The 22,938-nt window shown below is 38.8% G+C and overlaps 1 protein-coding gene across 1 annotated transcript; it reads left to right on the top strand.

Moving 5' to 3' along the window:
• The first annotated feature begins 1,015 nt into the window (after positions 1 to 1,015).
• LOC110716933 (protein SODIUM POTASSIUM ROOT DEFECTIVE 1-like) lies at positions 1,016 to 21,846 on the top strand. Its single transcript, XM_021895584.1, has 3 exons — positions 1,016 to 1,506; positions 3,084 to 3,159; positions 21,642 to 21,846. Exons 1-3 carry the CDS (start codon positions 1,177 to 1,179, stop codon positions 21,761 to 21,763), a joined length of 528 nt encoding a protein of 175 aa, XP_021751276.1. The 5' UTR covers positions 1,016 to 1,176; the 3' UTR covers positions 21,764 to 21,846.
• The last annotated feature ends 1,092 nt before the right edge of the window (positions 21,847 to 22,938 follow it).

Raw genomic sequence — 22,938 nt, 5'->3', positions numbered from 1 at the left:
TTATTGATGTACAAATTAAGATTAAATAACTCAAATATTTAAGGGATTTCATGAAATAAAGAATGAGTTATTGAGTAGCATAACCAGTTTGGGCTTAACTGCTTAAGGATTGAGATAGGCCCAAATGTTTAATAAAATAAGGATTTGGGCTTATCAAATTGATAAGGCTTATCTTGCAAACACTTTAACATTTCAATAGAATTTATTTTCATCAACTTTAATAAAATAGCATTTTTTTTTTATTTTTTTTTTTGGTTAAAGGGTGTAATAAAATAGCTAAAATTATTAGTATGATACATCCCATTTGGCCATAGTACAATGAATTTGCATTATTTAGCTTTTCCTCTTCAACAAAACTCATCATATTGCAACCTTGCGAAATTCCAGCCATTAAACAACAAACCTTTCTAAGAAAATATATACGGAGTATATATCAAGATTTTCAACATATTAAAACAACATATACCCGGATATGGTCTCCTTATTACTAGTTCAAAATTCAAATTACACTATCAACGTGATAATTAATTTCGAACAAAGAGATCGGTGTACACATACAGATAAGTGTAACGTACGGAACGACAAAACAGAAAGATCATAATGTAGGAATCAAGTACTATATACATACATTGCATGTGATTGGTTCTGAAGGTCAATAACTAGTATTAGTAATTCTTACAACCTTCGCCTTCTGTTTGATCCATTCCTGTACTTGGAATAGCAGATATAACAGTAAGACCCTACCATACTCATTAATAAAAATTGTTGCAGAAAAGACAATGACAATTAACAAAAAAGTTGTGATTTTTTAAAAATTTGTTTCATTTTACAATTAAGGAAACAATAGCCTAAGAATTTGTTTGTTTCTTTACAACTCAAAAGTTTCTGATAAGGAAAATTAATTACATTCTAACAGTAGTATAGTATAACATTTAAGCCTTTGAAAATGACTTTATAGTATAAAGGGTTAATTGCTTGATTCAACAATCATTTTAATTTTTTTTCGCAACTAAACAAGGCACTTGGGTATGTACCAATGTACCATACATACAATTCTGTTAGATAAGTCATTAAAACACCATGTTAACTTTTTGTTCACTAGTATATATTCCATTATTCTATTATACAAATACAATATAGAATAAGGTGAAATAAGTAAGAATAAAGAGTACGAGTATGAGTATGGTGAGAATGAGGAGAGGGTTTATGTGCCAGTCGCCGGCATCCACGGCTGTAGGGTGTATGCCGGATGATATGAGGTCCGTAATCGTGCCGTGTAAGAGTAATAATGGGAGGATTGGTAATAGTGGTAGGTATTCTAGGCTTGTTGATAATTCATCAGAAAAAGAAAGGTTGTTAGTAAAGGGTTGTAAAAGAAGAGAGAATTTGTTGCCATTGAATGATAGAAATAAGGTTAAAGGTGATCATAAATCATCAGTTTCTCACCAACAACAAAAGCCTAAGTCTTTGCAAAACTGTTCTTCTGGTGCAACTCACTTATATCAGGTTAGAGTTCTAGACTTCTAGCTTTTCTTAAGATAATTTTTTATTTTCTTTTGCAATTTTAGTTAATTTTATTTACTTAAGGTGGAATGGTGATTGTATTCTTCATGTTAAATGTATAAATTTTTGTACGTTCTTTTAAAGATGAAAAACTAGAACTTTACAGTATATTATTATTCATACACTATACAATCTCTATTTTTTAATTAGTTTTTCATGAGCAGAAGCATAGTCGTCATGTAATGCATGTTTTTTTAGATTTGTCTTAATTTACAATTTTCACTTATCAAAATTTTATACTACTTAATCTATATCTAATTATTGATAATTAAAGTGGTTAATGATGGTTTGTTGAAGTTGAAAATTGTTAAAATTAAAATGTTTCATCTAATAAAAAAGCAGAGAAAATGTTTATGTAAAAAAAGAAAAAAAAACGAATTTTATTTAATACAAGTAATGTAGAATTACCTAGAAACTAAACAACCTTTTTTTTTAATCTATATTTGCTTAACTAATATTTTCAGAGAGCTCACTTTTTAAATAATATTGGATTTCACAAATCAATTTCTAGTTAGTGATATCCTTATTTAGTTGATTATCTGTCGTTCTAGAGGTTATTTTGCAACGAATAATATGATGATTTGAAAATTAATAACAATGCCTTAGTGTACATTAATGGCCTATTATTCTTTTCATATAGCATGGACACAAGGGGTTTTTTTAATTATTTTTTTTAAGTCTCTGATTTTGTTAAACAAAAAAATAAACAAAGGTGGAAATAAATGATTTAAAAATTAAATTAAAACTCAATTAATATTAAAGAGTAATCAATTGGAATCAACAAATATGAAGATGACAATTGATAGAATTGGCAATCTTAGCTTGTACATCATTCTTATTTAGTAAATTACTCTGATCCTTATATTAATAGTAGTAATTGAAATAATATATAAACATTGTAACTGCATCTCTAGTCAATATATAATCTTACTTACTAATATTTTAAATAGATAATATTAAATCTAACATAGTTTAGTAGTAAAGACTAAACTATATAAGAAAAAAATAAAATAAATAAATAAAATAGTAAAGACTAGTATATATGTTACATTTTAATAGTGTCTCCTGTTCTTGAAAAAAAATTATCTTGAAAAAGATCATACATTCATACATATAAGTTGTTACAAGGAATATAATTTAACCACACTCACACATCATTGCATTCAAATTTGGTAACATTCTCTTGTAGCCATTTCTAATAAACATACCAATCTAATAGTCGTGAATTTTTAACACTAGTTGTTTTTTTTTTTTTTGGACGAGAACACTCTAGTTAATATGTGCTAATTATCTTATTATAAGTACGGAGTAATTAAATTACATTCTCGGAATAAATGCTTTCTGAAAGGTTTTTTTAAAAAGCCATAATGATTAACTCTACATTACAATTTCTATGCAAATTTCGAAAATTAACTATTAATGTTAACATCAATAATTTTAACGTTTGGTCATAAATTTTAATATAATATAAAGTCCAATAATGCTGGTCCTAACTCCTAATGAGAGTAATATGGAAACAGGTGGTGGTCCTAAGAGTGTCGCTCCATTGCCAAGGTTGTGCTGGTAAAGTCAAGAAACATTTATCAAAGATGGAAGGTATGTTGCTTAAACCTATTGGATAAATAATCACTTACATCAAAAACATGGTTTTTACCCACTTTTTTTATACTCTGAATTTGTACTGCCTTTGTTTTTGCATCACTTTGATATTTGCATTTTACTCTCATTTCGTTATTAATTTTCTTTAAATAGGTTATTGGATTTGCATATTTTCATTATATTAATCTTTTAATCTCTCTTATTAATAGATAGACCGTAGGAGACATTTGGTCAAAGTTATATGACTTGATGCACTAAACTAAAAACAGAGCGAGTAATAATCTTTCTATTCTTCAACAATAGGAATTTGAATGTTCTTTCTTTCGATCACTTGTTTTTTATTCTTTACATCCACATACAATACTACATAATGTTTTATTTTGCAGTTTCTCTTTAACTAAACACTTTGAAATTAAATCTACACTATTCATACACTACATTTTGTTTTTAATTGGTGATTATCTTCTTGTAGGAAAAAACATAGTCATCGTCTTATATTATTAAATTTATCTCAATTTTGTATTTTTCAGATATAAATATTTATTATTTTACACATTAATATTAACATATTAACGATTAAATATACGCATTAGTGGAAAAAAAAAAAGAAGAAGAAGAAGATAGGTCTTTTGATTTGACTGATTAAGGTGAATGAAAAATGAGGGTTGGTTGATCCATGGTAAATACTCCCTCCATTCAGAGTAATCACAATATTATGCCTTACACAAAGTTATATAAAAAAAAAGAATAGGGATAAAAGTCTAAATCAAATAACTATATACTAAACGCGAAATCCGAAATAACACTTGTCACTTCCTAGTTAAAAGTTTTCCCGTCTATTTTTTTCTTTCCTTTTTTTTTTTGCCAAAAATCTAATGATACTTATTTCCATTTTGACAACATATTCAATCCAATTATACTAGAAAACTTTAGTTACAAAAAAATACTAACATAGATTAAAAATAAGGCATTGGAATATATTATTATCCAAGATTATTATAATATTATCAATTTTTTGCTCCAACTTTTATCATTTAATTTGACAATAATATTTATTTTTAATTAAAAAAAAAAATAAAATTTAGTAGCATACTTTGTATATAAATCTTAAAATTATACATAACTTTTATTAGATCAACCGAACAAAATCATTTTGTTATAGTATACATAACATATATTGGAAAATTCAATCTAATTACTCTACATATTTTTGTGATTATTAATTATAAAAAAAAAACTACTACTCACTATATATATAAGTTAATTACGAAATACTAATTATCCTAAAGTAAAATGAAATCAACTAAATTTTCATATTACGTCGGTCAAAGTGTGTCAACAAAATATAAGGACAAATGTATATGAGTTCGTATATGGGTACTAATCTAAGCTAATATTTTCATTTTCTTATATAAAACCTTATAGCTTCTAAATTTCTATTGCTATACTATTTTTTTATACTATCCAATTCAATAACTTTTATGTATTTGGTATTGGTATAAATTAAAATTCAAGTTATTTTGTTACTAATATTTTATTTGGATAAATTATTGTTGAATTAACACCATTATTATTTATTTTAAACTTTAAATATGAATGTGCATGACATGGGACTTAACCTAGTTTTATAATAAGTGGGAGTATAATAAACTATTAGTGGGAAAGAGAAATAAAAAATAAATAAAAAATAGTATAAATGGGGGTTAATGGTGGAGAGAAATAATAAAATAGTACTCCTAGTACAAGTAAAGTTAAATTATTGAGGGAAAAATATAAAATATAAGTGGATCCTTACTAGTTAAATAGAGTGGTGTTATAGTTAATTAAACACGATTGAAAAATTAAAGTGTTGTAATTAATCAGAGTATAGAGGAAGTATAAAATAATAATAGAAATTTTGATTAAAACAAAAAATAATATTTTTTTTATTTGATTGATTAAGTTGAATTACAAAAATAAATAGTTGATTTTAGAGCAAAGACTTTAGGGATGGAGGGTCTACTACAATTGTCTGAACTGACTTATGCGACTGATTATCTTCTAACTAAATTTCATGAAATTTCAATCTTTTTAACTTTTCGTTGCAATATAATAAAGAGATTTCTAATGTTTGTCCATGAGCCCTTTTATAGGGATTTTCATAGAATACAATAAGACATAAAAGATTCTTTAACTATACAATTATTCTAACAATATAATAAGAATCTTTCCAAAATTTATGAAATTAAATTGATGAAGTTTATGAAATACCCTTTAGGATTCATCATTCTCATTTTTAATCCCTTTTATAAGGATTTTCTATGAATTTGGCAATGAATTTTATGTACTTTTGTAACTTATCAAGTGTCCATCACTCAAGGTCTCGTGATCATATATTTGATGTCTCATATTAAACAAAATTTGAACTTACTAGGTTAATAATTCTATCGATCAACGCATATGTACCCTGTTGATTATAGTTATCTTACTAGGTTAGTCCCGTGCGATGCACAGTTTTAATAATAAAAAAATTCACTTGTAAGTGTGTAACATAAATCGTGATCCCTCTCGTCAAATTTATTGTGCTAAAATGAAGGACATAAATATTCTAATTAACTTCATAGCTATAATAAAAAATTTTAAATGTGTAGCTTTACCTTAAAAAAATAAAATAAAAAATAAAAAAAGAATGATGTCAACAATAGTTTTGGAGGGAATTTTTTTTTATAAAAAGTTGCCACGTGGATATCTATGATGTCGGCGGTAATTACTTAGTATTAGTTATAAATACTATGATGTTAGGAAATAGACGAGGAACGATTGATTTAGGTTATGTGTTTGATATGCGCAGAACATAGACAACAATATATATATAACCTAAATTTGAGAAATAAGTAGAAAATAGATGAGATGAACACACAGATTTACGTGGTTCGGTCAACAAGACCTACATCCACGGGGTAAGGGATGATATTTTCTTATTAGATTTCATGGAGGATAAACAAGAGATAAACAAAAGGAGATACAACACTCTCCATTTCACAAAATCACTCAAGTGGAGTTACATAACGGCTTGAATTGGCTAGGCTAATTAATCAATATTTAGCACGTACTTCTAATTGTCCACCCAACGACTCCTTATACAACATAAGGAAACATTAAATTATTCCCCAAGGAATAACATTAGTAGCCGTCATAAGCGTACTCGAAAATAGGAAAACAAAATGCGCCTTGGCTGATCCTCGATGAAGTGCAGACGTGCTGGTTTTTGGCACAGGCGTGCTGCTAGGCGTGCATAAGAAATTCCAGCTTCAGCAGTCTTTAGCAAAACGGCCATAACTTTCTCGTTTCTTATCGGAATTGGGCATATGAGCTATCACCTCCAACTTGAATCATCTTAAGATCACTTATGAATTGGAAGATATGTGCGTTTGAAGTTAGCCATTTGCCATTGCACTAGATTTCAAGTCACAATTAACATATGAACTTATCTTGCTATTAGATCTTTAATTCAGTTTAATCTAATCTAATCTTAAATTATATTTATACTTCCATCCCATGAAACTATAACACTTTTGTTGTCTAGTAAACAAACTGGGCAATGAGATGTTAATTGTTATGCTCCCTTAATCAGAATTAATAGTCACATTGATAAAAGAAAAATTGGTATTATTAATCTCAACTTTTGGCCATTTACTTTAATTAATTTCAACTATCGATTATTCCTAAATAATCCCAAATTTGGGGGCGTTTTCTTCAATCAGATCATGACCGGTCAACAAAAGTCAACGATATATTATAACAGATTACTTGACACATGTCAGACCCTAATTGGTCCAAAATATTAAAGAAAAAATCAAAATAATTTTTTAAGAAAATGAAAAAAAACACCCATCAGCCCCCCTCCCCTCACTGGAAACCGCCCCCAACCCTCCCCTTCCCCTGCCGGAAACCCATCCTCCACCTTTCCCGCCCTTCCCCCGTCCCCGGAAAACACTGACCATCCCTTCCTTACCCTCGAAAACTCCCCCTTCCCTTCCCCACCCCATAAAACTGTCACCCTCCCCTAACCCAACTCCGTAAAACCATCACCCTCCCCTAACCCAACCCTCAAAACCTCCCCCCTCCCTTACCCTACTCCCGGAAATTGCTCAGGGGTTGATTTCGGGGGTGGGTGAAGGGAGGGGGGTGGTTTTGAGGGTTGGGTTAGGGGAGGGTGGTGGTTTTACGGGGTTGGGATAGGGGAGGGTGATGGTTTTACGGGGTGGGGAAGGGAGGAAGAGGTTTCGAGGGTAGGGAAGGGTTGGTCGGTGTTTTCCGGGAGCGGGGGAAGGGTGGGGGCTTGGTTTTCAGCAAGGGAATGGGAGGGATGACGATTTTAATTTTCCTTTTCGTATTTCTTATTTCTCTTCCTCCACTACAATTGATTGAGGATTAGAAAGATCACTTTTGACTGTATTAAACCCCTACCTTGCTATTAGTTCACTCTATTAGCCTTGGACAGTTCAAACGAAGCTCAATACTTGCTTTCAAGCGATATAGCTCATTACATCCAGCACGGCGAAACTAAGGGCTTGTTTATGTAAAGGATGATGATGATTAGTTATTGTTTAGATTATGTAAATCCCTTGATTTACTCCTTTAGGTTGATAGTCAAAGATATCCCTAACTCTGAACTTATGAACCTAGTCAAATACTCAAATGTATCTAGTTGCATTCTATTGCTTACTCATGTACTATATATACTCTTGTATAATCATCAAATAATAAGCTTTCCAACATTCTTTTCTCATAACTCTATCATGGTATCAGAGCTCTTGATCCATTCTTTTTCTGTTTTTGCTACTACATCCTCTTATTCCATGGCTACACTATCAAAAACCTTTGTCACCATCGATAAATGATGGTGACCATACTTGTACTCCTTTCCCGGAAAGCTTCAAACCCAAATCAAAACTTCCGCTTAACTCTACCGACAACCCGGAGTTCATCAACCAAGAGATGTCAATTATCAATTTTTTTTTTCTCCAAACCCCTTATGGAGAAATAATTCCTATTGGCCTCTATAGTCTATCTACCAAATGTTGCCAATCATAATCTCAATTCGATCTCCAAACTTTTATGGAGAAACCCAAACTCCTCTCTTTCAATGATAATTATATGTAATTCTTCTCCTAGGAAAACGACCACAATTTCATCTCCTTCCTCTATATCTCAATTTTTTTTTCTTCCATCCCCTTGAGTTAAAAAAAACAAATAAATAAAAATAAAAACTCCTATACTGCTTCACGCAACCCCCCCCCCAAAAAAAAAAAAGAAAACCCCCTTCTTTTATACGCTTCTTTTTCTTCTTTAAAAAAAAACACCCTTCTAATAATGCTCGACTCTCTCTAAATCCTGTCAGAGAGTTACAATGCAATGCAACCTTTCTTACCACCACTTCAATTCATACATTGAACAAGATTTGAGATGCTATATCCAAGATTGGTTTCTCGTTTTGAACGTCCGTGTTGCAGGGGTGTGTAAAGGATAATGATGATTATATCTTCATTATTATTATTAGTTACTCTTTAAATTATGTAAATCCCTTGATTTACTCTTTTAGGTTGATTGTCAAAGATATCCCTAAATCTTAATTAATGTACCTAGTCAAATACTCAAATGTATCTAGTCGCATTCTATTGCTTACTCATGTATTATATATACTCTGGTATAATCATTAATATAATAAGCTTTCCAACATTCTCTTTCTCATAACTCTATCAGTTCGGTTCACCTTATTTTTGCTTATCTAATCTAATCTGATCTGGTTTAATAATCTGATATGATCTGATTTGATAAAGTCTGGTCTGATCTGATTTGATCTAGTTGTCTTTGACCAAACTGTGACCTTAACAGTACGATAATCTACAAAGAAAAAATATATCAAGTTGGGTCTTGATTAGGGAATTTTGCTCCCACCAATCGGAATGCGCCACGTGGGCCAATCAGGTCCTGCCAAGTGTCCCCCAGTTGGACCTCTCAGGGCTTGCCACGTGGCTCACGCTTATTCATCCACCCTGAAATTATTATGTCATGACACGTGGCATACTCCATGCCTAATGGAGAAGCCGGTCACCTAGGCCCAACTTCCGAGGGAAGCCCAATCAGCCCAAGGTTAACCTAAACCTAGATTGGCACGTTTCCCGAGGTTATAAATACCTCCCTTAATCCTCATTAAGGGAGATTACGCAGATTACACACATTAAACACTCTCACCTAGAGAGACCCAATCACTTTAATTTCCGCATTAATTACTCCTTAATCAAGTACTAACTTGACCGTCGGAGGCGGATCTCCAATCATCCGGAGCATCCGTTTGTTTTGCAGGTACATGCGTCCGGTTCCAGTCTCGGAATGGTATTTCTCCCGCAGGACATCAGAAAACCCCAAAACATTTTGGCGCCGTCTGTGGGGAGAGTACTTCTGAGATGGCACCCACGTTTGTACCAGCTCCTGAAGAGAGACGTCCCCTGGACGATCCTCTAGTTCAGTCGGACCACGATACTGAGAATGAATTTGAAGTTGAAGCTCACACAGCTTCAGACGGGACCCTAAGGGCCTGACGTACCCGTCATACCGAAAGGAGGGAACGGGAACATCTTCAAACTGGAAGCGAGCCAGCAGGCGCACCGCCTGTTCGGCAGCAGCCGACTGATGGGTCTGCTCCCATCACAAGGAACGAACTCATGACCTTCATGAGGGACTTCAAGGGAGAAATTCAAGAGTTGATCAACAAGAAGCCGCCTGCTCTGGACAAGGAGCAGTCGGCTAAGAAACCCTCCACTTCACGGAAGAGGAAGCCAGTTCAAGGGCGAGAGACGACCCCTCATCCTAAATCTAGGAAGTGGGAGCCACCTGCCCTTGATTTCACAAAATACCGTTTTCCTACTCCAGGAAATAAGAAACCTGTTCGTCATATTCAGGCGGACGGGTCGAGGAAAACATACACAGACGCTCGGCTACTGCTAGAGCAGAAGAAGAGTGACCGATTGTCAGAGTCGGCCTCTACTTCAAACTTCCAAGACAGTCTGCGAAATACCTCGATGAGGCATACTCAGTCGTATCATGAGGGTCAGTCAGGCGGCACCTCCCGTCAGTCCGGCTTTCATAGCGACCAGGCGGTACCAAACTTACCGTTTGTACCGCAACAATAGTATTTTTTTTACATCCACCTCCGTTTGGTGGACATGCAGCAAAAAAAGTCCAACCTATGGACTGGCAGCTACGGTTGCTTAGACTTGGTGAACAGCCGTCGGCCTTCTCCAAGGAAATTACTGAAGCCGCTCAGCCGGCCAAAGTGAAAAATGTATTAGTAGGCGCCTATGACGGCACTACTAACCCAGAAGACCATCTGATGGCATTCACCAACCTGATGTACCTTCAAGGGTTGGATGATCCCACCTGGTGCAAGTGTTTCCCAGCGACTCTCAAAGGAATCGCACACCAATGGTTCGGCAACCTGCCGACTGGTTGTGTAAATAACTTCAAGACGCTTGCTTACTTATTCACCTCCAACTTCGCCATGAACATCCCTGCGAAGAAGACGACCCTTGATTTAGGAACAATTCAGCAGGGCGAGAAGGAGGGGCTTCGTTCTTACATCAGGCGATTTAACCTGATAAGAATACAAATTCAAGGGTTACCGGATGAAGTAGCCTATACTGACTTTTTCAGAGGTCTCAAAGACGGGTCGACCTTCAAATTTGATTTGGTCCGAAAGAGGGTGGCGACTCTTCAAGAGGCCTTGATTGAAGCGGAAGCCTATATACAGGCGACTGATCTTTGTAGTACGGTAAAATAGTCAGACGGGAAAAGGTCCGACAAAAGAGAAGGACGACAGAAGCAGTCGTCAAACAAAGACGAGAAAAGAAAAGAGGTCTGGGCAACTGATTCCTCTAAACAGCCGTCCCAGAAGAAGAAAAAAGAATTCAAACCATACTCCCCAAAGTATGTGTTTAACAAGGATAGCCAATTTATCCTAAAGGAAATCAAGGGACGGATCTCAATTGAGAAGCCGGTCCCCATGAAGGGTTCTGCAAACAATCGGAACCAAGAAAAATTCTGTGATTATCATGAAGATGTTGGTCATCACACCAATGAATGCATCACTCTCATGCAGTATCTGGACCGCTTGGCTGAGCAAGGTGACCTTGACACTTATGTCAAGAAATCTACGGGGAACACTTCCTCGAAAAAGCAGTCGACCAAAAAGAATCAACAGGCCGACAGCTCCGATACAGATGATGCAGTCGTCTACACCATTTCAGGCGGCTTCTCAGGAGGCGGCCCCACTATTAGGGGCAACAAAGACAATATCTGACGGTTAGATGTAAATTCCGTTCACCAAGAACGGCCCTCCAAATGTTCATTTCCTGAGATTGTCATCACTGAAGAAGATCTAGGAGGGGTAAGAGGGCCGCATGACGACCCTATCGTTATTGAATGTAAAGTGGCCAACCAGAGAGTTGGACGAATCCTCATAGATACCGGAAGCTCCTCAGATCTCATCAGTAGCAAATGTCTGTCGAAACTAAAATATCAGACTAATTGCATACATCCGGCATCCCACCCTTTAGTAGGGTTTGGAGGAGGAGTCGTCCACCCAGTGGGACGAGTGGATTTACCCATCCGCCTGGGCGAAAAAGGGGAAGGACGACACATGGTAGTCCGGTTCCTGGAAGTAGAAGAACTCTCGGCCTACAACATGATTCTGGGACGACCAGACTGGGTTGCAAATGTGGTGCTTGTTAAAAAGCCGAATGGCACCTGGCGAATGTGTGTAGACTACACAGACTTAAACAAGGCGTGCCCCAAAGACAGTTACCCTCTGCCTAAAATTGATAACCCGGTCGACTCAACAGCCGGCCATGCTTTGATGAGCTTTATGGACGCCTACTCTGGTTTCCATCAAATTACTTTATGGAAGAAAGATCAGGAGAAGACGGCCTTCGTCACTGATCAGGGGTTATACTGTTACACGGTCAAGCCGTTTGGTCTTAAGAATGCCCTGGCCACTTTCCAGCGAATGATAAACACTGTGTTCTTTGATCAGATTGGGAGAAATGTCGAGGCATATATTGATGATATGATTGTCAAGTCTAAACTTCAGAGAGATCATTTGTCGGACCTCCGAGAAACTTTCGCCACACTCAGGCGGCACCATGTCATGCTCAATCCCAGGAAATGTTTCTTTGGAGTTGAGTCTGGGAAATTTCTCGGATTCCTTATCAATCAGAGAGGAATAAAGGCGAACCCTGAGAAGGTGCAGGCGGTCATCGACATGCAGTCGCCTCGTACCATCCGAGAGGTTCAGAAGTTAAAAGGTTGTCTGGCGGCCTTGGGAAGATTTCTAAGCCGATCAGGCGACAAATGCCTATACTTTTTCCAGGCAATTAAGAAAAAGGCAAGGTTTGAATGGGGGTCGGATGCTGAGGCGGCCTTCCAGAAATTGAAAGTTCACTTGCATTCCTTGCCGAGGCTGGTCAGCCCTTTGCCCAAAGAAGTACTCTACATGTACCTGGCCGTCTCTGATCATGCGTTAAGCGCTGTTCTCCTTGCTGAAAGAGACGGCTGTCAGCTCCCGGTCTACTTTGTCAGTCACGTACTGAAAAATGCCGAGTTGAGGTATCCCTTAGTGGAGAAATTTGGTCTTGCACTCTTCATGGCTGTTAAAAAATTGAAGCCCTACTTTTTGGCACATGCAGTCGTCGTGTATACATACCAACCTATTAAGCGGCCACTGACCATCATGGAGTCGTCAAGCCGAATGATCAAATGGGCCATAGAAATACAGAGCCTCGAAGTTACCTTCGAGCCTAGAAAAGCAGTGAAGGGGCAAGCCTTTGCTGACTTTATTGTTGAGATGACTCGTCCTCCTGACTCTCAAGTTCCAGACCAAGTCTGGAAGGTATATGTGGATGGAAGCTCTACTTCAAATGGTTGTGGAGCAGGCGTCATATGTCAGTCGCCAGAGGGCGACAGGTACGAGTATGCTCTACGCTTCAGTTTTCAGGCCTCAAACAATGAGGCAGAATATGAAGCTTTACTAGCCGGAATCCGCATGTGCAAGGCGGCAGGGGCAAGAAAAATAGACGCCTGTTCCGATTCACAATTGATAGTGAGTCAGTACAATGGCGAATACGAAGCAACCCATCCGGCCATGATCAAGTATTTACAGGCGGTCCGACAAGCAGTCGGCTCCCTTGAGCATTTCCATCTGACCCAAGTGCCGAGGTCAGAAAACAACCAGGCGGATGCACTTTCAAAATTAGCATCATCTGCCTCCTGTGATACTCCTCGAACTGTTTTTTGGGAAGTAATGGAGAGGAGAAGCATTGAGGAAGACCCTATTGGAATCTTAGACAGAAGCTCAACCTGGATGGATCCAATCAGGGCATATCTGACAAATGGTACCCTGCCGGATGATCATCAACAGGCGGCAGCACTGAAAAAACGAGCAACCAGTTTTGAAATAATAAAGGGAGAATTTCACAAAAGGGGGTACCTTCGACCCTTCTTAAAGTGTGTTACTCCAGAAAAGGGGCGAGAGATACTAGATGATCTTCACTCTGGTTACTGTACTTCCCATATAGGCGGTAGGACGCTTGCTCAACGGGCAAGGTGCCAGGGCTACTTTTGGCCTACTTTAGAAGCAGATGCGATGGAGATGGTGAAAAAATGTGACAAGTGCCAAAGGTTTGGCAAACTAATTCACCGTCCGGCTACTGACCTCACTACCATTCATAGCCCACTACTGTTTGCTAAGTGGGGCATGGATATTCTGGGTCCATATACGCCTGCTACAGGCGGAAGGAGGTACACACTTGTTGCCGTCGACTACTTCACTAAATGGGTAGAGGCGGAGGCTGTAAAGGGAATCAAGACGAAGGATGTAATTTCATTCATTTGGAAAAATGTCATCACTCGGTTCGGGGTTCCCACGTCTATGGTTTTTGATAATGGTCCCCAATTTGAGACACCTGTTCTCAAAAGCTGGTTAGGTGACCAAGGAATTGCACACTACTTTGCATCTGTCGGCCGTCCACAAGCAAACGGCTAGGTAGAAGCCTTTAATAAAATCATCTCAGACGGTCTCAAGAAAAAGATTGAACGAGCAGGCGGCCTATGGGCGGATGAATTACCACATGTTCTCTGGGCCATTAGGACGACTGAAAAAGGGGCGACTGGAGAAACTCCATTCCTCCTAACTTATGGTGCGGAAGCTGTTCTTCCTATAGAACACTACGAGCCGACTCTTCGAGTAATGCTATATGACGAAGAGGCAAACTGGGAAGCCATGCGCCTGGCATTAGACTCACTTCCTGAAAGGAGGGGCAATGCTGTCTTGCGCCATGAAATTTACCGCCTGAGAATGACTAGATCATACAACAAAAAAGTACACAGGCGTCCACTCAAAGTGGGGGACTTTGTACTTAGAAAAATGGAAGCAGTTGGAAGGGCTAATGAGTCTGGCAAACTAACTCCCAACTGGGAAGGACCCTACCGAATCTGTGAAGAGGTCAGGGACGGTACCTACCGTCTGGAAACACCAGACGGCCAACCGTTGCCTCGAACTTGGAATGTAGATAATCTTAAGAAATATTTCTTTTGAATGATGTAAATAGTCAAGGGCTACTTAATAAAAGTTTGCATACTTGATATTCAATTTTGTACTAAGAGGGGCACACCTACTAACAAACAGTCGGCTACTCTCCGTACTCAGTTTTCATTTTTACTTAAGAGGGGCATGCCTACTGACAAACAGTCGGCTACTCTCCATGTTTAATTTTTATTCTTAAAAAAAAAATAAAAAAAAAAAATTGCCTAAGGTTATTAAACCCGGCAGCATAGTCAGTAACCAATTAAAGACCGTCTCCCTTCAGGGATTACCTCCACTTATTTGTGTGACAGTAAGAGAGGCGGCATGAATAGTAGTCGGCCCCCTATACAATGAAGTCTCGTAGCTATGAAAGCAGCCGACTCTCATTAATAACACCATCCATCCTTTATGGAAGGGAACTAGGTGATCCATCTGCTCTAACACTTGAAATGATTTCAATACTTGATACTGATTCAGAGGGGCAGGCCGCCTATACATTTACAGTCGCCTACTCTTCATTGAGTATTTCACTTTATCATCAGAGGGGCATGCCGTCTGTACCTTTACAGTCGGCTACTCTCCATTGAGTATTTTACTCTATCTTCAGAGGGGCATGCCGCCTGTACCTTTACAATCGGATACTCTCCATTGAATATTTTACTCTATCACCATAGGGGCATGCCGTCTGGACATACAGTCGATTCCAAGACAGACGACCACCCTCCTATACTTAGCTAAAAATGATGGTGGCCTGGCCGACCCTGTGCCTAAATAGGCAGCTGCCCTCCTCTTACTTAGCATCTGCGTCCACCAAAGGACTAACCAAGGCCACAGGCCGAATGATCAGACCAGGCGCCAAGCCAACTGATCCAATCTTCAAAACTAATACGACCTGTCCCAACATCATAGCAGGCGTCCGGCGGCATCCCTCCGGATGAAATTCGTCGCAGAGAGCAGCTCCCTTTTGGGTGGAACATTGCTCTATAAACTAATTACACGGCACCTATACGACTGTCCCCAAGGGCAACCACGTAGCCGTTTTTGAGACAAGGATAACTCTAACCAAACTAGTGGTAGCAGTTGACATCTGAGTCAGATGACCGCCTGTATTACTTGGGATAAATGCAGGGGGTACCTCTTGAGTTAATAGCCAACAAACATTGGTGAATCAAAAGGTTCAGCCGGCCTCCGCCGCCTGGTACCTTTACTACTCAAGCATGAGTGACGGCGACTGAGTAACACCAAAGTTAACTCATAGTCACTCTCTCAAACTTAGTATGGAGCCTAAAAGGTATGAGTCGTCCGCCTGTTTTTAGCAAACAGGGGCTCTCAACCACTACTCCTGCTAGGTTAACAACCTATGAGTTAAAAGCCAAAAAACATTGGCGAATAAAGGGGAACAACCGGTACCCACCGCTTGATACCTCTACTACTCAGTTACTTGGCGACTAGGTAACAATCATGTTTACTTGGTAACTCCTTAAAAATTTAGTATGAAACTAAAAAGGTGTTCATACAGCACCTGTCCACACTAGATTAAATATGGTGGGGAACAGTCGGCCTAGACGGCCTAAAGTCTCTAGCCTAAAAACATGACAAGTAGGAAACCACTTTCCTACTTGGTTAATTTTACAAATGACAAGACCGCCTGCCTAAAGGGGATCCAGTCTTTAAAATGGTTCGAATACCGATTGGATAAATGGCCGACTGATCGTCTAGCCTAGAAACAGACAACTAGTCGTCCAGGGGCATAGGCGGTGTGACTAACTATCCGTACCTGTCTGCAACTATCGGCCATGTAAAACAGTCGGTATAGTGTACAATTGGATATCAGAATATTCAATACTTAAACAAATTTGAAGCAAAACAAAAATATTCATTAAAAGGAAGCCGGTTATTAAAGACCGGCAAAATATTCAGAGCCCCGGCCCCCTGGCCGGGTAAATACAAACAAACGGCACGCACGCCGTGGAAAGAAGACATAAAGCTTAAGAAGGGGGCAAATCTTCAATATTAGCAGCTGCCGCCTGGTCAGCACTCTTTTTGCTGGACTCGGCTTCAGCTGCATCCTTCTTCGATGCATTACCCCCAAGCGGCACAAGCGCCACTACCGGCTGCTCCTCCTCCTCCAACGCCTCTTCCTCAGCAGCCGCCAGGATCTCTTGATTATATCTATCAGAACACTGGCGGTACGTTTTTTCCCAGGAGGCAAAGTCGGCATTGGGGAAGAGGCGGCCCCAAGTCATGCGCTGGATTTGAGCAGAGTCTTCCATCATCTCCCGGACCAGCTCTTTCTTTTCTTGCTCGGCCTTTTCCGAGAGCTCCTGAGTAAGACTCTTTTCCTGGGTCACCAGGCGTTCCTTTACGCTCGCCAAGGATTTCTCCAAGGTTTCGTATGAGGACATCTTTTGGCGAAGAGGTCTCAGCTCGGTCTTGAGGTTGTTGATGGTCGCCTCCAGCTCGCTATTCCTCTTCTGGGCCGCCTCTAACTGAGCCCGGATAGCGGCGGTAGCCTGCGCCTGATAATAAAGAATATCAATTGTCAGAACTTCATTTTGGGCAATTTGAAACATTGCCTTATCACAGTCAGAGGCGGCCATAGCTTTTGCAGCCTTTACCTCTTTGTTCTTCCGGTCAAGCGGCTTGCGAAGGCCATTCACTCGGAGCAGGGCCTAAGTAAAAAGGGGAACAGGCGTCAGTTTCCAAACAAAAAAGAAAACAGGCGTCCTGGAATTCAAATACTCAAAAATATGCTAAGTATACCTCAGCAAGGACCCCTGCAATCCCATCTAGGTCAAGGGTGCCGACACCCCTGACCGCCTCCCTTTCAGCTGGAGGTACGGCCTTGATCATAGACTTGGCCACTTCGACCAAGTCAGGCTCCTGAGGCCCAGCTGCATCAAGCATAAACAAACGGATTAGACCTAGTAAAGGAGGGAGCGAGTCTAAAATTTACAAGGATAATTTCATACTTCTAGGTGGCCCAGCTGGAGTTTTAGAAGAAGTGGCCGGCTGTTTCTCCGCCGCCGCATGTTTCCTGGCAGAACCAGGAGAGCTCGCAACAGTCGTCCTCCGGGCCTTGGGGTCCGACTGTTGGGAAGAAGAAGCTCTTGGAGCGCCCGTCTATAAAAGAAGAAAAGGGTCAGTATATGCATAAACACAACTCCAAAAGGAGGGTGAAAGGTTCGAAGCCCACCAAGGGTGCCCCCTTGTTAGGGGAGTCGGTTGAAAACTGTTGCATGATGGAGGCCCGCAGCATGGTCGCCGCAGTCTTGGAGGCGGTAATTTTGCTCATGGTGTCCGCTGCAAAAACAAATAGCACAGTTAATAAAAGTCATAACAAGAAATGCACGGAACAACAGAGTATTCGACAGGCCGGCTACCTCTTGAGCACCGACTGCTGAGGCCACAGGCGGCCAAAAAGTACTCGTCGTATAGCCATTTGAAGCTCGGGACGCAGTGCAGGGGTACTTGCTCTCGTACCCCTGAAGTAGAGTTCACCTTCGACTCTACTTTGAAGAGTCCTTTATCTAGGATCTCTTTCTTAGCCTTGGGGGGAACAGGCGGCATGCTGCGGCCACCTGCAAGAAGGGGAAGATTCATGTTCCACCTGTTGAAGCGCTTGTTCAGCTCAGTGTCTGAACTCTCAATGATAAGGAAGGTGCTCCGCCAGTCCTTCCATTTGTTTGCTTTACCTCTCGTCATGAGGTAGCCCCTGTGGCTCGTCAATTGATACCAGCCGGTACCGCTTGCCTTAGGGGTCCGACTGAGGTAGTTCATGTGGGCGAAAGCCTCGAAGTTCGGCTCCACCCCGTGCAGTTCGCACCCGGCCACATAGCCGAGTACGTTGACCCAAGAGTTCGGGGCTAACTGCCATAACCCCAACTCATACCCATCCAAGATCCGTTTAACAGCCGGATGTAGTGGGAAGCGCAGCCCAGCCTTGATGGCCGCCTCGTAGCAGCCAAAGCAGGCGCCATCATAACTGGTACCAGCCAGCCAGACGACTGTGTCTTCTGGATCCGGCACGAACACTAAGAAGCCGGGGCCCATTGTGTGGTTTGCGATAAAGCTCCCCACTTTCTCTTGCATGGCCGTGATCCGGCCCCGAGGTACCGTGCAGTAGTAGGGGGTATTTTGCTCTCGGTGAGAGGCGGATGGCTCCGCCTAATCGTCCCCCTTCTCAACTGCGTGAGAAAGCCTCGCCTCTTGTAGGCGACTGTTTTTCTCTTCTGTGTCCAGAGAAGCATGGCCAGAAGAGCTAGACTCGGATTCGTCCTCTGACGAGTCCGAAGAGGACGACTCCTCCCCTCTCCCGGAGGGGCCCGCCTCCTCTCCTTTCAAAGGAGCAGGAGAGAATGTAGAATTGTCAACTGTAAAATGGGAAGGGGTCACTTTGACTCCTCCCTCAGAACTGCCGGCTTTCAAGCCGCTTTGTTTCACTTCCACATCTGGCGCCTGGTCAGATGTTTCACTAATCGGCACCCTGTGGGAGGAGCCGTCTGAATTTGAGATCCTGGCAGTCTTTTTTGTTCTGGCCATCATGCTCTGCATAGAAACAGATACAGTCGGACTTTGTATAAAGGGCAAAGATGGGTCCAGAAAAGGGAAGGCGGCACTCCTAGTCCTAGATTCAGCCGTCCCCGGTGACCGGCTGATCACTAACCTAGGTCGTGTCGTGTGCTTCCGTGGTGCCATTTCAAAAAAGAATAAAGTAAAGAGAAAATTAAGAGTAAGAGAACCGACGGTTACCTGAACGAGTGACGATTGATGAAGTTCTGAAAATCCTTTGCAATCGGCTTGTCAGAGCAGGCGGTAGGCAGAAAGGGTCCAAAATGTCAGAGCAAGTTCAGGGGTCCGAATGTTCTCTCACAAAGTTTTCAAGTGTGAAAATGACCGAAGTCAACACTCCTTTATATAGGCGAAGTGAGAAGGCGAAGGGTCACTTCCAGAATTCAAAATTTTGGCGGGAGAATCTCTCGGCCTCTCGCCGAGTGACACCTGTAGCAGGCTGTCGCCTGTTACAGGGCGACACTTGTCACAGGTAACACGTGACCAGTCACGTGCCACCTGTGAGGGGCAAATGATTAGGGGATTTTGCTCCCACCAATCGGAATGCGCCACGTGGGCCAATCAGGTCCTGCCAAGTGTCCCCCAGTTGGACCTCTCAGGGCTTGCCACGTGGCACACGCTTATTCGTCCACCCTGGACTTATTATGTCATGACACGTGGCATACTCCATGCCTAATGGAGAAGCCGGTCACCTAGGCCCAACTTCCGAGGGAAGCCCAATCAGCCCAAGGTTAACCTAAACCTAGATTGGCACGTTTCCCGAGGTTATAAATACCTCCCTTAATCCTCATTAAGGGAGATTACGCAGATTACACACATTAAACACTCTCACCTAGAGAGACCCAATCACTTTAATTTCCGCATTAATTACTCCTTAATCAAGTACTAACTTGACCGTCGGAGGCGGATCTCCAATCATCCGGAGCATCCGTTTGTTTTGCAGGTACAGGCGTCCGGTTCCAGTCTCGGAATTGTAACTCTCCCGCAGGACATCAGAAAACCCCGAAACAGGTCTTGTTAGATTCGTAATAATGTGTATTTTATTAATATGTAATTTTTATAATTTTTTTCATTACGAAATTAAAGATATTTAGCGATAAAAAACTGCACATATAATGATGATCTGAACTTTTTTTTTTTTTTTTTTTTTTTTTTTCTGATCTGAACTTTTTTTTCTGTTTTCATCTGATCTAAACTATTTTTTTCGAAAATGAGTAAAAATAAGTTAAACTAAACAAGGGCTAAATGGCTATAATAATATAGAATGAAAAAATATAAAAAAAAAATAAAAAAATAAAAAAAATTTAGGCTATAACTTTAATTTTCCTAGGATTGTAGTTTATTCACTCGAAGCACCAACTTTCAAAAGAGTAGTGTCTAATTCTCAATGGGATCAAAGTTGAGGGTTATATCCTTCTTTAATTCACATTTTCCATAAAAAAAACGAAAATAATAAAAAGGGTACTCCGTATATATTATGGAGCCTGTCAGGTTAACTTCCGAATCTCCTGTCACAATTTAATTGATACATTTGTTTTCGTGCCACTTTATTTAAAAAACAAACTTTTATTACTTGAAAAATAAAAGAAAAGGATTTGATTGTGAGATGAGATGTGTTTGCAAGTTTATATCTAAGATAAACTTGGATTTTCTAAGTATATTATGACGGGACTCTTAGAATGTTCTTTGATTTCACGACAATAATAAGGGTTTCCACAACAGTTTTTCCATCGTCGGATCCTTCCAAAATTGCATTATTTCATGACAAAAATAACAATGGTAGTACTCAATGGGTTGATTTAGTTATTTTTCTTTATTGTTAAATAAAAAATATAACCACGGTTTGGATGCACATTATTTAACCAAAAACATGTTATTTTCGAATTAATTTTATTTATTACGATAAAACTCAAAAGAGGGTCCTACCCTATCTCGACATATACTCCAATGTTCTTGAACTTAATTATTTTTATCTCATCCTCATGCTATTTTCAACCTTGCCATTTTTAATTTACCATGATGTTATTTTCAAATTAGAGTTTATTTACATTTATCATCATGTTACGTGTTAATATAACCATGCTATTTATTGTACAGTATCATGTTACTTTAATTATGAAATCCAAAAGCACAAAGGATGACATGGTATTTCTGATACTGTAATACATACACTTATTAAACTATGAGTTTTTACCCCATGTTATTTATTGTATCACATAAATCAAACAATATATTATCGATATTTTTGATTTTCAAACAGCTTAAATTTAATGTTGGTGATTAGCAGGGGTTACATCATTCAACATAGACTTGGAAACAAAAAGAGTTACAGTTATGGGAAATTTGTCACCTGCAAGAGTCCTTGAAAACATCTCCAAGATTAAAAGGGCAGAACTCTGGACATGTTAACTCAAGAAGCCGAGATATTTCTCATGACTTTTGAGTTTTCATTAGCTAGCAGCCTAGCGTAGCTTTATCCAATTTAAATTCAATGTCTGTTATTATTATTATTATTATTATTATTATTATTATTATTATTATTATTATTATTATTATTATTATTTTTTTTTTTTTTTTTTTTTTAATTTTATTTTTTTTTAGCTTAGTCCTTATCTATTTTTGTCTACTTCTTTCAATTTCTTATATTAGCAACACACACTTTTCTTCATAACTATTAAAATAAGTGGCATTAATTAAGAAAGCCTCACATGGCTTAGCAAACTTCACTTATACAATCTAATTACCCATCTCACCCCATAATCCCATCCATGTCCATTAAAAGTAATCCTTTAAATTAAACACTTTTAAAGGTATTGATCAATAACTTTTTATAGGAATAGTTATAATCAAAGAACCCTTTTTTGGGCTAAGATATCTTTACTTTCTCCCATATTATACCCTAATTCAACATTGCACAATTGAGTGAATTGACTATTGTGATGGGAGAATGCAGATGAAAAATTATTATTTGAGGGTTAACAATGAATTTGCACGATAAAAATGGGGTATAATGGGGTATTTAACCATAGGCATGATTAGGGTTAATTAATTCAAAAGTAATAATTAATTAAAAAATCAGTAAAAAAAAATTCAGTTTTAGATATTTTATTTATAAAATTATAATTTTTTTTTTTACATAAAATCACAAATTTAATTTAAACCTCTAATACCGACTCTAGGATATGAAGATTCCAATATCAACCCAAGCTAAGAGAAACATGAATCTTATACCAATTTGTAACACCCTTTAAACTTAAACCTTTTAAATTAAAAAATTAATATTTTATTTAAAAAGTAATTGACTAGGTCCATGTTTTTAGATAGCTAATAAGGCTATTAAATTCGTTTATTTGTAGAAGGATGCTACAAGGAGAAAATTTTGGAGATTTTTAAGTAATAAGACTATTAAGTTCGTTTATTTGTAGATGGACGCTACAAGGAGAAACTTTTGGAGGTTTTTAACTTTAAAGAGTATGCTGTAATACCCCGTATAGTTTTAAGCATTTTATAAGTTAATTTAATAGTTATAAAATGTATTTTTAAGAATCATTAAGTCAATAATATTTTATGATTTAAAAAATGGG

This window comes from Chenopodium quinoa, unplaced genomic scaffold, assembly GCF_001683475.1.
Source record: "Chenopodium quinoa cultivar QQ74 unplaced genomic scaffold, ASM168347v1, whole genome shotgun sequence".
Lineage (NCBI taxonomy): Eukaryota > Viridiplantae > Streptophyta > Magnoliopsida > Caryophyllales > Amaranthaceae > Chenopodium > Chenopodium quinoa.
The sequence above is the reverse complement of the archived record's forward strand: the minus strand, read 5'-3'. Positions and strand labels throughout refer to the sequence as shown.